The sequence below is a fragment of the Cynocephalus volans genome, chromosome 15, assembly GCF_027409185.1.
Source record: "Cynocephalus volans isolate mCynVol1 chromosome 15, mCynVol1.pri, whole genome shotgun sequence".
Lineage (NCBI taxonomy): Eukaryota > Metazoa > Chordata > Mammalia > Dermoptera > Cynocephalidae > Cynocephalus > Cynocephalus volans.
The window spans coordinates 18,530,505-18,547,023 of record NC_084474.1 but is presented as its reverse complement, the minus strand read 5'-3'; the positions used below and the strand labels follow the sequence as shown (position 1 = coordinate 18,547,023).

The 16,519-nt window shown below is 35.9% G+C and overlaps 1 protein-coding gene across 4 annotated transcripts in view; it reads right to left on the bottom strand.

The window, feature by feature from the left end:
- CHD7 (chromodomain helicase DNA binding protein 7) overlaps positions 1–16,519 on the bottom strand; it is a 177,776-nt gene that overhangs the window by 43,556 nt on the left and 117,701 nt on the right. For all 4 annotated transcript variants that reach the window (XM_063080139.1, XM_063080142.1, XM_063080140.1 and 1 more), the window contains 4 exons: positions 16,311–16,448; positions 15,206–15,271; positions 9,126–9,181; positions 3,010–3,124 (listed from right to left, as the gene is read on the bottom strand). In XM_063080139.1, coding sequence (XP_062936209.1) covers positions 3,010–3,124; positions 9,126–9,181; positions 15,206–15,271; positions 16,311–16,448 — 375 coding nt within the window. The remainder of the gene's footprint in view (positions 1–3,009; positions 3,125–9,125; positions 9,182–15,205; positions 15,272–16,310; positions 16,449–16,519) is intronic.

Sequence of the window (16,519 nt, the reverse complement as noted above, 5' to 3'; positions counted from 1 at the left end):
TAATGAGCAATCCAAAAGGCTTATGGCATGCAATGTATTTAGCATTCTTGAAATTATAGTTTGCAATAAAGAATCAGAGCCATGCACAGCAAGCGCTACTGGAGTCTCATAACTACTGGAGTTGTCTGATGCTTCATGGCATCGTTTACAGAATGTTATTCAAAAGCCAAAAACACTGAAACCAACCAATTTCATATTTTAGCGTGAACAGAATTTACACAGTTTGGTAGTCTTTGCCCATCAATATTAGTACCTCATTCAGAATAACAATCTTGTCATTAATCTAAGTGTTCTAATGATTTATGAACATACAGTGTTTGGGTAAAAGTATTAAGGATAAGGAAAATATGTTAACAATCTTTATAAAAGTAAAGACTGCAAACTTATATAAAAGAATAAAATATGGTTCAAAAGGAAGTTACAGACTAAGCGATTCTCAAAAGAAGTCAGGGTCAGAGAAGTTTTCAGATAGCCAGAAAACAAAAGACACATTATTATGTCTTCCTATAAATTAACTTATCAATAATATAACTGTGTTAAAATACTTTGGGGCCGGCCCTGTGGCTCACTCGGGAGAGTGCGGTGCTGGCAGCGCCAAGACTGTGGGTTCAGATCCTATATAGGGATGGCTGGTGCGCTCACTGGCTGAGCGTGGTGCAGACCACACCGAGCCGAGGGTTGCGATCCCCTTACCGGTCAAAAAAAAAAAAAAAAATACTTTGCAAAAGGCGTATTAGAAGTCACCTAGACACCATTCTATCCCCTGAATGCAGGCTGAAAATATAAGCTGTCACAGTCACAGTCTGCTCAAGGAGAACAAACATTCTTTGGGCTACTGTGCCCATTTAAAACACACAGTTTGGCTGCTTTGAACTGTGAATTATGAAACAAAAAAGCAGAAATACAAAACTGTGTTTCAACTGCCCCAGGCTTCTACACAGGGGTGATTAGTAAGGCAAAAAAATCCACTGAGGATGTTCAGTTAAAATATTAACATATTAATACATTGGCTTTGTCAAAAGCTTCCAGATTTAGGTAAACAATATTATGCTTCATTCCTATACAGCATAAACATTAAAATTTTCCATAAACCAGGTTTTGATGGCAAAATCTCTTTAACACAACTTGCTTTTAAACAGAAGCTTTCATATGAAGCACTGAATTAAAATCCTTAAATTTCCTTAACATATCTACCTTTTAATAAATGACTAATCCATGCCATCATGCACATGATAAAATTTCCAGTCTAAATGATCTTTTTGAATAGGGATATTAACTGCAGCAGACTTATAAGGAAGCCTAAAATAAAACAAAGACTATAAAAGCAGCCATAACTGAAAAAACTACTTTTCACCTCAAAGTAGTATCGTCATAGAATATTTAAAACCATGATTATCTATGGGATAAAACAAACAGGAGTGCGTGAGTGCGTGCATGTAAGAGAGGGAGGAAAAGGGTTATCATCCTTCACTGCTAATTCCCATTCAGGACAGAACTGAAGATTTCTAGTTTCCAAGTTAACAGCAAGATAATGTACTTCAACCTTAGTACAGGCAACTCACATAGATAGACTTAGATAAATAGGCTATGTAGCTAGGGCTAGGCACAATCCTCTAAAGAGTATTGGACTATAGGAAACAGAGTCCAGATAAATTTAATAAACAGGACCAGGATTTAAGGATGGGGGAAAATCCACCATTGGGCTTTTTCCTTTTTCCTCTCCCACTGACACAATGAAAAGGTCAGCAGAAAATACGGTGTCTCTAAAAGGAAGCTAATGATTTCAGCTCCCCAAATGTCACAAAAATATAACTTTAATTTCATTAAGGATACGAAAAATAGAACCTCATAGTATTTTCCTTGAAACCATCCTTTCAAAGAAAGAATTATCTTAATATTTTCCAAGATGCAAGAACTGAGTCACGCTCAAGTAACTCCACTTCACTCAGTGCAAACCCCTGCACTGCCAAAAAAGGAGTAAGAGTGGTGGTGACACAGATGTGTCTAGTGAAAGAACAACCACATGACCTCTGATCAAATACAGATTTTACAGTCTGCCTGTTAGAATCACGGAATGAGAGAACAAAGACTTGTCATTCGAGATTATAAGGACTTTGACACAAAAGAACTAAACACTCTTCTGTCATACCTCCTCATCTCCAAAAAGGGGTGGCACTGCAAAGTAGGTTGTTAGGTATTACTTTGCATCAAATTTCATACTTCTTTACAGTTCACATTTTGTTAATTAAATCTTTAATGAAGAGGAGAACTAATAAATCAGCAAGTCTTATCTTTCAATGTTAGAGCTTTTCTTTTACCTAATGGAGGCTGTAAGTGAAACCAAATTGGCAATCAAAAGTCCAGAGACTCCAGTAAGCAGGTTGTGAAAGAATTTTTCTTTAAAATGTAATTGACTATGTGTGTGGGGCACTTCTAGTAAATGCAGATTGTCTTCCCTGTCCTAAGTATTGCTGTCTTTCTATAATTGATAATCTATGATAAAGAGGCACAGGCAAAGACAGTATGCCAGCTTTTCTACCACACCACAGCACTTGTGAAAATGAGTTTAGTGAACTCTCGGAGATCAGGCATTGACTTAAACAAAAGAAATTTGCTGCATACTTTCTCCAATAGAAGTTAAACTTTTATGTCCATTCTAGAACTTGTACTTAATATTTACTGTAGTTTTTAATGTGTTAAATTGCAATAAAACTTGACTACTTACTTTTTTTCAACATCTACTAACTGTACTTTGATTACAAGATTTTAATCATACCATCACTGCTATTTCCACATAACATCATAAGGACCAGTATCTTCTAGACTAAGCAACAGGAAGAATGAGAAATTTCCTGTTTACAAATTTTTTAGCAATAACCAGTTACCAATATGCAAGTAACAGCAAATGAGGCAAAACAGTTTTTCTTAATAATTTACTGAACTAAAATTCAAAACGTAGAATATGTGAATTAAGTAAACATTTTAGAATATTAACCAGGTATTTCTTACCTCTGAAAGGAATTTGTTCTGGCCCTGCTTTGCTTTAAATCGTTTAATCTTTTGCTGAATTCTCTTATCTTTTTCCAGGTCTTCTACAGATGCCCACTGACAATGAAGGTAAGAGCTGAAAGAGTAAAACAGCATCCTTGAAACATGGATTAATCCTTTATTATATATGTCTTTTATAATCAGAAAAATGTCACCTAAGCAGATCATTAAATTAATGCTTAATTACTCATAGAGGCTGCTGAGCAATATTCAATATGACCACTGATGTCTGAGAATAAGAAAAGAAAACCAATAACAGTACCTAAAATTTGCCTTCACCCTCTGTCCTAAGCCTCTAACTCTCTTAGCTACTATCCACAGGAAAAGGGAAAAAAAGCTGTTTTCATAAGTGAATGGATTATACTTCAGTATAAAACATTTAGCACTGCAGAATTGCCTTCACTATGAATTTACGTTTTGAGCCTTTTATCATTAATTGAGAAATGAGGCTTTTATCAAATCAGAAGAATTCATATTTAAAACAATGTCTTTGGAGATAAGGCGTATGGTGTGTCCTTGACTCTTACAATACCTATCATACTGGTCACAAAGGTAAACCTAACTTAGTCCTTCTAGAGCAATCAGGGAGAAAAGGACCACCATCAGCTCCCTGAACAGTGTGCACATGCCCTCCACTGGCTCCTAATCAGTTCCTGCTCTCCCAGCCTGTGTTCTTCCAGGAGCTCTGAAATGATATCCCTTGGTCACGTGTGAATTTTTCACTCGCTGATGTCCCCGCTTGCAGTGGGCAAGTCCCCTTCCCCTCAGACTCACTGCCCTCTGCTCTGAACACATTGCTGTACCTTCCCTAACCTAAACCTGAATAGACTCAACCCTCCCTTTTCCTCACTCAAGACTCACAGGTACACAGTTAATGTTTTATGGTTCCCCTGACATTAAAAAGAAATGAGATGCATGAATATACACATCTTTCAGAATCAAAGTACTACTACTCTTAGAAATTATGCAGCCATTATAAAAAATCTTTCCAAAATAATATGGAAAATAGTTATGATATTAAGTACCATATAATTGGTTTTTATGCAACATCTAATATATAGTTTTAAAGTTAGGACTGACTTATTCCTCCTATAATAGACAGAGGGAGAATAGATTTTAAATACACATTCCTTATATAGAGATAGGAATTGATATAAACCCTGTATGTGCACGTGCATGCGCACATACACACAAATACACGTCAAAAACAGACTAGATGAAAATGCATCAAAATGTTAATAATGATCATTTCTGGGTGATAAGATTGCAAGTATTTTTTTTTTCTTTCAACTTGCATATTCCAAATTTCCAATAAATAACATGCAATACTGTCATAATCAGTAATGAATATTATAAAAATAACCTACTCTAGTCTCCTAATTATTTGACAGAAAAAGGCACATGTACAGTCAGTATTCTTGTCTTGGCAGAGGTGCAAATTACTTCAAAGCACCACCAGTGTGGCCACGTGCTGGACACAAGCACTTAAGCAAGTGGGCCCAGCTCCGCTCTACATCCCATAAACTGGGCTGGAATTTTTGGTCAATGATTCTGCTTTCCAAACCCTGAGGGATAACCCACCTTGAAGACTTATTCAGGAAAAAGAGAAAGAAAGACAGTGAGTCTAAGGTAGGCTGCTATGTCTCAGTAGATGAAAAGCAAGAAAAAGGTAAATTTTACTGATGGACTACCACTAAAATATTAGGAAAATGTCATGAAGGAGTAAACTGAAAGAAAAATATTATGAAGCTAATAAGAAATAATCTGAACTTGGCCCTACAAATAATACAGTTTATGGTCACTTTGGAAAACAAGACTTCATTTTAAAACAATTTTTTTATGAAACAAGTAACACATTTATACCTAATTCTGATAAAGATGGTACAAAAAAAAAAAAAAGAAAGAAAGAAAAAAATTAAAGACTATGCCCCTTCTGAATATCAATGCAAAGTTCTAAATAAAATATTAGCAAATATAATTCCACACTGCATTAAGAAAATAATACATCATTACCAAGTAGGATTTATTCCAGGAATGCAAGGTTGGTTCAATGTTAGGGAATCCACTAAAAATACACAATATTAGTGTATCTGAGGAGAAAAATCATATAATTATCTCCACTGATGCTAAAAAAAAATAAAAAAATAAAATCTTTGACAAAATCCAACACCTATAAATGGATTTTTTAAAACTCAGAAAAATAGAAATTGATAGGTACTTTATTAACGTAATGAAAAATATAAAAATATAAAGACTCTAGTTCATGGCAGAGGCTGTATTTCAAATTACTGGGGCAAAGATGGACTTTTTAATAATGGTTCTGGAACAACAGTGTTTGGGAAAGAATGAAATTAGAGCCATGCCTTATATCATACACAAGAATAAATACCAAACAGATCAGGCATCTCAATAAAGAAAATGAAATCATGCAGGTACTAGAGGAAAACATGGGCAAATTCCTCTTTAACCTGCGTATAGGGAAAGGCTTCCAAGCTGTGACTCAAAAGCCAGGTCCAATAAAGGAAAAAAACCTGATCTATCTATATAATTTTTAAAAAATTTACAATGCAATAAAATACCATGAAGACAAAAGACACCTGAAACTGAGAAAACACAGTCACAATACGTAACCCAGGTAAAGAACTAATATCCTCATACATAAAGAACTCTTAAAAATGGAGGGAAGCACAATAGAGAAATGAGCAAAAGACGTAAACAGACAATTGACAAAACAAGATATAAAAAATGGCCATTAAACTTATGAAAAGATACTCTTATTCACAATAAAAGAAAATGCTAATTAGAACTTTACTGAAATACGATCTCTCGCCGTGCTGGAAAGGGCATGGGGAAATAGGTGCTCTCACACGTTGCTGACAGGGATTCAAACTGACATGACCCTTATGGAAGGGAATTTGGCAATATCTCTCAAAACTACATATATGTTTGCCTTTTGCTCTGGCAATCCCTCTTCTAGGAATTCACCCTGATGCTATGCCTCCAACAATTTGAAAATACACAGGCATGCATGAGAATATGTATTGTTACATTGCTCGTAATTGTAAAATATCAGATGCCTCTTACATGCCCACATGCAAAAGAGCCTGGTTGAATACTTGTGGTACAGCCATGCAGTGCTGTACGATGCAGGTATAACAAAGAATGAGGAGGACTCCCATGAACTGATGATGTACAGTGATTTCCGGAATATAGTGTTGTTTAAAAAAAAAGCAAAAAACAAAAGTGCGCTGATAGTATGCAGTTTTCTATAAGAAAAAGAAGAGAAATTATATATAAAAATATATGTATCTATGCTAATGACAAAAATCATAGCAGGGATAAACCTGGGATTAATGAGAAGGTGGCTAAGAAGGGGTTGAAGAGGAAGGGAGGGTGACACTTCCTCTCTGAGCATTCTTTTGAGTGCAGTTCTGACTTTTGAACCACATTAATATTTCACAAACCTGAAAAGCGAAAATAAGGGGTGGGGCGACTAAAATGGAATACAAATACAAACAGAAACTAACAAACCAAACTGTGTATCGAATAAATAACATAACCACACTGGTGGGGCATGGGAGGAAGAACCAACTCTAGAAAATTCTGACGTATTCAGCCTCTATGCCCTCAAGCTAAAGACAAAAACTCTAAACAAATATAGGCTTCCTTTTCACACAAATATTGGCTAGTAAGTAATTCTGAAACCACTTCCTGTATATTGTAGGATTGATAAAAAAGCAAATGTATTATAGATAATAACAGCCAGGTTTCTTGTGGTCAAAGAAGGAAATTACTAATACTCAAGGGGGAAAGGATTGGATGAACCCTGTGCTATTGGAACAGCATTGGAAGTATCAGTATAAAGGCATTGTTTTTGTTGTTGCTAGGGAGGTAGGAAAGTGGGTAGGCAGAGACAGATACAGATAAATGTGTATATACATAATAAACAGACACGTGTGTGTGACTTACGTGTGCGCCTGTCTATGCATCTCTTTGTGCATAACACTCGCCTCGCCCTATCCACTGAAAGGGACTTGAAGCAATGGCTCCTCAGCCGCAATGAGCACACCCGAAGCCCAGCTCTTGGTTCCTAAATGCTCTCTCCACCAAAGACAACCAAGGCTCCTTGAAGAAATAACTGATTCCAGGAATGAAACAGGGAAGTTACAAGATGAGCCTGGAACATCCTCTGGTGCCAGAAAGTAAGGAATTGCTCAAAGAAGGATGGGGATAAGGCAAAAGAACAGAGAAGACAGCCTGAAGGGGTTCCCACTGGCCTAATGTGGAATAATGTAAGCAAAGTAAATAATACTGTGATATTAAAGAATTATATCCATTGAATAAAATGAGAATCCACAAGTCTCCACAGCTATAAATTAGGAAATGGGCAAGAGGGTAAAGCTCTTTCTTACACCAGAAACCCAACTAATAAATTTGAAAGGAATGAGGAAATCAGTAAATCACCACTTAGCAATCATTACTGTATTTAATAGTCTCAAAGTATCTTTCCAGAAGATATGCATTAATTACGAAAAGAAACACAAATTATTGGTACTATTTTTGCAATTTATCTGTAAATCTGAAATTATGTCAAAACAAAAGGTTAACAGAAACTGTTCATTTAATAGAAATTTTAATTTCCCTTAGACCTCTGTAACACCAGACAGGAAAGCTAATTTTTAGAAATCATCTTGTCTCATCTCCAATGACTGACAGGAGGACTAGTCTATCCTGGCTTGGCAGCAATACCCGGTCAGGAACACTGTGCGCTTCTCTGGAGTTAACAGGCTAGACTGGATCAAGGCATCTCAGGCCCCAGTGCCACACACCGATTTAGATCCTGTCTAGTGGAGCCACTTTTGGACAACTGGTACTTAATCTTCTTTGCTCTTGTTTTGATTTGGTAAACAGACAAGGGAATTACTTACTTTACCTCCTCCTTACCTACCCTCACCCCTCTCCTTATACAGCCATGGGAAATCACATCCTATGCATAATTTCCACATGCATAAACTCATCATGCTCTGAGGACAAAATGATGACAACGGCTAACAGTTACTGACCAGACTCTATTTCATTGAACCCTCACAATAACACTGACAGAGTCTTGTCCATTTTTTTACTTGGTAAAAGGTTTTGCTTGCATCTTCTTCAGAAGTACATCAGTTTATTAACACAGTGCCTACTCCAGCACCGGAAAATGACAGAAAAACCATGGTGCTCGATGCTTTCATTTCCTAGGGTAGGGTAAATTTTCTTAGGTGGTTTTGATAGCAATTTGCAAAAGCCTCTCTTTAAAAAACCCTAGAATTTATTAGTATGGTGCTTTAGTTCTTTGTCTTAAAAGGGGTAAAGTATATTTAATGTTTATGTTACCAGTGAATATTTTTGTCCTTATTCTGTGATTATTACCAGTGAATATTTTTGTCCTTATTCTGTGATTATTATTTAGGTAAGAAAATGGCCTGCCTTCTTCAGCAGGATGACTACTGATCCTTAAAACTATGCTGGCTCATCAAAATGTGTGTCAGGACCAGGTATAATGACTACATGTACAACACGGAATCTACAAGAACGACTTGCTGTGTTTTTCAATTCAGATTTTTAAAAGTTATGCAATTCAAGCCCACTAAACAAATACTAGAAACAAACATTTTAAAACCTGAGTGATGTGATTTCTGGAGCCTTCACCTGATAGCAGAGTTATATCAAGTGCCTAGCATCTCATGAACAGATGAAGGGAGGGAGAGTAGCCCAGGAGAATAAAGTTTATTCTCAGAGGATAGGCAAATGTTACTTAAAATTTTCTTATTATTGCAGAAGTTTTTCTCTCCTCCATAAAGAACTTCTAGGTTATACAAAAAAAGTCTGTCAACTTTTATACCAATTATACATTTTCCAAAAAAATTAAATTCATAAAATACCAAGGAAAAAAAAGTTAGTATGAAATGGCCTCCAAAGTACTACATAAACCATTCCAAAATGTTTCTCAATTCCCAATTTTTAAAAAATAGTTATTTACTACTTTGAAAATATATCCCTCCATTAAAAAACAAAAACAAAAACAATTTACTTACAAGTTTTTGTATTTCACATAGAATTCCTCAACTTCTACCTCCTCTCCAGATTCCTTCTGCAACAACAAAAAATTTCAGGCACATACATAAAAGCATCTACTACAATACTTCAAAAGTAATGATTTACTCCCATGTGAGCACAAAACAGGACTGAAAAAGCAGCCTTGGACCTTCTTGTAAAGATGAGCACACTGCGAGTGGGGGAGGCCAGCGCGATGCAGACTGACACGCAGGGGCCCATGCATACTACTCGACTCCACAAGCTAGAGCTTCTACGGCATGAATCATTTTAACTCCTCCCTAACCACATGCAGCTTCATTCACAACAACCTGACCCCAAATTTGGCTTTCTGCCAAACCCACAGTGTTAAGTAGACGCCAAGTGTACCATTTTCTCAGGCAGCAGCCAATTAGCAACTGCTCTCCTGAATGCCATATGTATTATTTTTGGCTGCCTCATGGCAACTTTACATTGTGGGTTTTGTAATGTTTTAAAATATTTAAAAGACATTTATTTCTCCATATAGTTAATAACTCTAAACAAGAAACCATATAAAACTAAACTTGTTCTTATGCTGTAATTTTAGTGTATCACTATTCATAGTTTTAGTTTTACTCAATGGTACAATTAAAATCTCCTAGACAAGATGTCTCACACACACAGCAGCCAAATAAAATTAACACCCCAAATACTACATTTAGGTAACGTTCAAATTGTGATACATGTCAGCAAAATCAAGAGTTTTTAGTGGTAAGATTATCTATAACATCTCCTTCAATCCTACCTCCTGCAGCACATGCAGAAGATAATGCTCATGTGATATTTCAGGCATCTCTTTTTTTTTTTTTCCTTTTGGTTTTAGGCTATTAAACAAGTCATAATATGTAATTTTCTTCTGGAACATTTGATCAGATAAATCAGGGATGTAAAACATAAACACCACTTACAGATGTTTAGGAATTGCTTTTACACTCTTACAAGAGCCCCCAAGCCTGCCTTGAGGGTCATACGTGGCTGCTGAGCTGCCTCAGAGATGCTTCGAAGAAAATTAAGGCAAGTAGGAACAAGGCAGAGGACAACAAAAAAGACTTCTACTGGATAACAGACTGGCACAGATCTGCTCAAACATGGTGATTCTTCTTAATACCCAACCTTCAAACTATTGTCAAAGACTGTGAACTTCAACTTTTCTTTGAAACTCTTGCTTGTATTAGTTAAACCTGCACTTTAAACATTCACCTGTCTAGAGATCACCAGTAAGAAGACTGGATATCCACTCAGAAATGTGGCAACACCTATCAATATTTGGTTGTGCCCTAAAGGATCTAGGAAAGGTCATAACTATAAAGCAGCTTTTAAAATCAATGTATTCGGGACACCATCTGTGTCACAGACTTTTAGTTATCCAAAATGAAAAGAAATGTCTGCTGGATTCTTTCAAGAGCCAGCAACATAAACCTGGAACTAACTTACAAGTAAATTCTAGTCAATTCAAGTGGCAATCCAACTGGGACCCACCTCACTTTTTTTCTAGTCCTAATATTTCCCCATTTTACTCCTATTTCAAGATATATTATCTCTATATAGAACTAGAGATTCCAGTAGAAAGGGAAAGATAAGATAGCAGAAGACCAGGAAGAATGTGAAGCAAGGATGAGACTAGATCTTTCGATGTTTTTCATAACATGCTGTCACATTTAAACCTAGAATGAAACTCAAATGTCTGGGCTTATATTCTTTTGATACTAATTCTAGTTCTTCAATTCTGAAGAAGTTTTTCGAAATTATGTGTCTTTGAGGTAGTAATAAGACAAGATTTATCATTTCTATGCTCTATTATTTCTTCTAATTTCCTTTCTTTCTGATCTTTTTTCTCATACTTCATTCTGAATAGTCTCACCGTCCCATAAAGCTAAGTGGGCACCAAAGCACACAAGATCAAATCTGGAACAGGAGAGAGAAATTTCATTCTGTCTCAATTCTGTTTCCAGAAAGCTCCAACTCTCACAGCCATATGTCCCCAACTCTCATTAATATCTTTTTTTTTTTTTTTTTTTTTTATTAATCATGATCAGCTATTCCTCTGGGAGCCAGCTATGAAGATGCCTAATCAGAGGGTCTAGAGCTCTCTGGGAGAAAGCGACTAGGTTCTGAGACCTCATTTAGCAGCACCTTGAGCTGGTGCAGAATTGTCCCAGGGCCTATACCTTTTGGATGTCCCAAAATATAACACTGTGTTTAGTTTAACTGATCACAGACCTTCTTGCCCCTCGAACTATAAATAGGGCTGTTTTCACCCTTCCTTTCACATAAACATGATCAGCTGAACTCTTTTGCTCTAGTAATAGTAAACAATTAACAAAACTGTGTGAATTCATAAGCCTTCAGGAGCATCATTTCAATTATTCACTAAAGGGAAGTCAGTTTGACCAGCCCCTGGTGATAGCTTAAAACAGCCCCAACCCTCAATCCCAGCTCAATTTTCAGAAGCCAGTCTGTAACAGGCATATCCAATGAACAAATGAGTCAAAGCACTATTTCCATACACACATACACACACACATACCACTCAAAATTATTTCTTGGACAGCTACCATTAAATTTGAGAGCCCTCTAAGTAATTATTGTGCTCAATGGTGTATCTCTAAGAAATGTGTATATCTTCTCACTAGACTCCAAAACTAGTCTATGCAAATTCTTATTATTCATATGAAATTTAAAGTTTCAAACATATTAAGCCATATTTGTCCCACTATTCACATGAACCAGAAACCTTGATTAGCAATAAATCAACTACTCCATCGACCAGGATTCTGAATAGCCATTCAACAAATGATAATCCCATAGCCTAAAAGAATGAATTTCCTAAGCATCCTATTACTAAATTAAGAAAAATACTTAATTTTTATTATTAATGTTAACTTAGTATTATATTATTAATTTACTGTTAATTTTATAAATTGTAAACAATTGTTAATTTATTGCCAATATTAATACAACATTAATTTAATATTATGAATAATACTAAACCAAGAATAAACATCCTGAGCATCCTATAACTAAATTAAATAGACACTGGAGAAACGAAGCTAAACTATAGTGTAAAAAAGGAACATTTTGTTAAACAATGTACAAAAGAATGGGAAAGCACTTCAACAAAGATATCAATAAGGTGTCGGTATGAATCCTTTCCTATTTCTGGGCCAACTTACTGTACACTCTACTAGAAATACCAAATCGCAGTTCACTTAGGGAGAAAATAAGGACATGATAATTAATGGGGTTAAGAGTTTTGTCTTCTTTGCACTATTTTTTTATTACTGGGTTCAACTAAAGGGAATAAAACAAACACCCTGGAATTTAAGTTCTTAAAAAAAAAAAAAAAAAAATATATATATATATATATATATATATCATAGAGTTAACTTAAAAATAAATTTTAGAGAATATAGTCAGAATTAACTTTGTAAACTATTTTTGGCCTTCTGATACAAAAAGGATTTGAACTGTTCTCTAAAGATGACAGCTCAACGTAGAAAGAGCTACAGGATGGCTGAACGTGGAAAACAAAAGAATTAACCTTTATACAATCCAATGTCCATTCATATATCTACCTCAAAATTCAAATACAAGTACCAACTATGGCCCCTTCCACTGGGTCTCATGCACAGTAACGTGAGTCTGGAACAATATAAACGCATTTAGCATGAGGTACTGAATTGGGGAGGCTCTGCCAGACTTGGCACAACTTCATCATAACGGATCATCTTCCTTCTTACAGAGCAGTGATGAGGCCAACTGACTGAAAAACACTGAGCCCCCCACTTTGTGTCACCACCATGCAGGGTAGGCTCTGCGAGCTCATAGCCAGTTTCTACAGTGCTGGCAGGGGGAGATGAAGACACCTTCTCACAGCCAATTCTTAAATTATTCATGGTAATAGGAAACAGACCAGCAGGCATAGCTAGAATCCACAGAAAAAAAATCTCCAATTTCCTTTTGTTTCTATTTGCAACACTTTCCCTCCAATGTTATTAAAGCTGATAACTAAAGTAACTACACTTCGAGAATATTAGCAGTTTAAAAAGTTAGTATCTGTTAATGTTTAGTACCTACTAATGGTTTTTTACTGCCTTTTAAGAAACACCATCATCAAGGAGCAATTCAATGACCTCCACACCTCTTCCTTACTCCAAGTCATACTTCAAGGCATATCTTGCCTTCCAGAGGCATTTTCTCACTACTTTTCTCCATCCTCAAATTCACCAACTCAAAAAGTGCTCCACACTTATGTACAGGTATAGTGATTTTTTAATCTCCTATGATAAGATAAACCTGGTCATCAGTTAATGGTAACAATACCTATTCCTAAACTATGGGTACTTCTCTTTAAAGGGTCGCTAAGAGGGGGAAAAAGTCCTAAAGTGGGCAAAATGGAAAGAAAAAAGTAACGTCCTGCATAATGCATAGTCTAAGTAGCTCTGAAAAATAGCTAATTATAATTTGCAACTCCCAAACCTGCTGAGTATGCTTGCTGAAACACTATCAATTGAATGAAAATTAATATATTCTATCCAAATGACATGGTATTTACTCAAACAAGTCACTTCAATTCAGTGAAGGGGATTATTCTTTAAAGCATGTCAAATATTTAAATTTCACCATATATCTACAATTCACAAATTAACAATTCTAGAGTCATTAGTAGGACAGAAATGCAACCTTTCTAATGAGTTAAATAGTGCTAATTTCTGCTTGATCCAGTAGGAAATTTGGCTGAGATTTTATCATTTAATTCATCTGGGAGGAAATCTTCACATTCAAAGAGTCATCAGATAGCCACTCCGCATATCCCCACCCCCTATACTCAACCTGAAAATATCTTAACATGTTGCTCTTGATTATTTTTATATGAACTGAAGTTGTACATTCTGACAGAAATCCATACCTTGAAACAAACAACGGAAAAGCTAAAAGCATTGAAATGAAGATAAAGAAAAGTTTACTGCTGGTGCAATAACATTTTTAAGAATCTTTTGAAAATAGTATTTGAACAGCACAGGGTTCCTATTTGATAAGCCTGGGATCTCACTTAAAGTCCCACAGTTCCTCCATTCCTAATCTCTCTCACTGGGAAGTATACTTTGTACACATTTTACTATTTAAAAAGTTTATCCTACATGCCCAAACATGAAGCTGTACCTCCACCCACCTTGAAAGCAAATAAAAAGAATGAACTGTGGGTCTGACAATGACTCAAGCAGAGAGACAGACACCTGTATCTAAAGAAGATCACTTTCTGGAGACACTGAAAATCGTATTTGGAATGTGTAAATGAACCCGGATGTCTGTGTAAAGCATTTTCTCAAAGCGGGCAAGAAGGGAGGTAGCTGGGATGAAACAGAATTTTCATCAGTAAAAAAAACAAATATACAGTGTCGCTGGAATTCTTTGGATAAGTCCCTCAATGACAAGGTTATCAGGCTAGTCACAGGTACCGATAGCTCACCTTTGCTGATCAACATAAACTTGAAATCAACTTTGAAGAGGAAGTCATACTATCTTTAAAAATTACACTGAAAATAGCCCTATATTTCACCTTTGTACTGGCAATAAAGATATTAATGAATATTTCAATTGTATATGAAAAAATGTTACAAAATGTATGAGAAAAAAACCTATGTGCTAAAGTGATAAACAGAACTTCCATCTTATCATGGGGGTGGTGGCCTTCCTATAAGAGATGAGAGGTAAATTCATGTTTAAGATTTTTATGAATATTTATGAAAAAAGCAGCCTGTAACTCTGAAAGTCCTGTATACTTCTGTGGAGACTTTTAACCTTCTTGACTATTCTGCATGGTGTAATAAAACATTGATTGTTTTAATTCCATTTTGGGTTAAATACCCCAAAGATTTATATTGGGCTAATAAATCAGACAAGATTAGAAATACTATCAGAAGTTTTATTTTACAATACTGGAATTTTTAAAGAAAATTATAAGGCAAACAGTCTTGTAAGATTCACACACACACACCAACACACACCATAGATTTTGATTGCGCCAAATGGCACTTACCTGCTTTTTTACTGAACGACTGCTCATGATTTTTTCTACCACGGGGCCTTCTGCATCAACAGATTCCTAAAAATTAAAGTCATGTGAATCAACCCAAATAAAAAACATTTCATCCTAAGCTATAAAAGCAAGAGATCATTCCCCTTTGCCAGTACCTCCATACTCTATAAATCACTGGGTACAAAGTCACCAGTGGGAAATATGATTGAAAAGAACAAAACTCTCACTCTACAGAGAGGCAAAAACAAGATCTGTGCTTATTACTTCATGATGATTATGTGGTTTAATTACGTGGACTAGCATGGGTCCCTAAAGCCAGAGAGCATTCAGAAACTCCAGCTGCCAAGAGAAAATAATCTCTGCATGATAGCAGTCAAAAATATAACTTTTCTTCATCTATACCCATGGGGTAAATATTCTCATCGTTCTGTTATTGTAGGTGGCTTTTATCTATTGAGGTCACATAAAACATCATATAATAACTTAACATAGCACAAATTACGAAATAAAACACAAAAGTGCATTTAATATACTTTTCAATGGGTTACCAGTTTAACCAAAGTACAGTAATGGTTAGAAAAGAGTATTATTTTTTTTAAAAAGATCTTACAATAATCAATCATACATTACTACCCATATTTTATACAAACTATTTTATCCATCATTTACATTGCACGGAGAATAAAGTATGCCCTGCTGGGTACTACAAGGGAGTAATTTCATAAAGGGGTTCTTATGGCGCCTAACAGCAGGAGACAAGCTTGAGTGGTTTATTAAAGTCCCAGAAGCTATAGCACCAAATCCTCAGAGGTAAATTCAGCTTCTTGCATTCTAGCTCTGACTCTTCCTCAGCACAGACCATTAATTCTCCAAAATTGTGTCAAACTACATATCACAGGCTTATATAAAAATAAATCTTAGTGAACAGGGCTTTTTAAAAGATACTGCTAAACAACTAATTTCCCATAGCACATTAGCCAATATTACAAGATTGTTCTCCTGCTGAAAGTCCAATGCTGCCATTGAATTTCTTGGATTCCAGCGATAAAATTTCCAGCCCATCTTTTAAAATGCATCCGTGAGTCACACAAACCCGCTGGCTCACCTGTTGCTCTGACTGTGAGGTGTTGGAGGGGGAGTCCCTCCCAGCAGCGTCTGCATCATCTGCCTCCTCATCAGAAATCTTGAACTCCAGGTCTTCAGTGTATCGCTTTCTCTTTACCTGCCTGCTGGACCGCCTCTTCTAAAACAAAAATCCAACAAAGGGAGTTTTAAAAAGCAATCACTGATGCTCTTTATAATGGCTCAGAATGG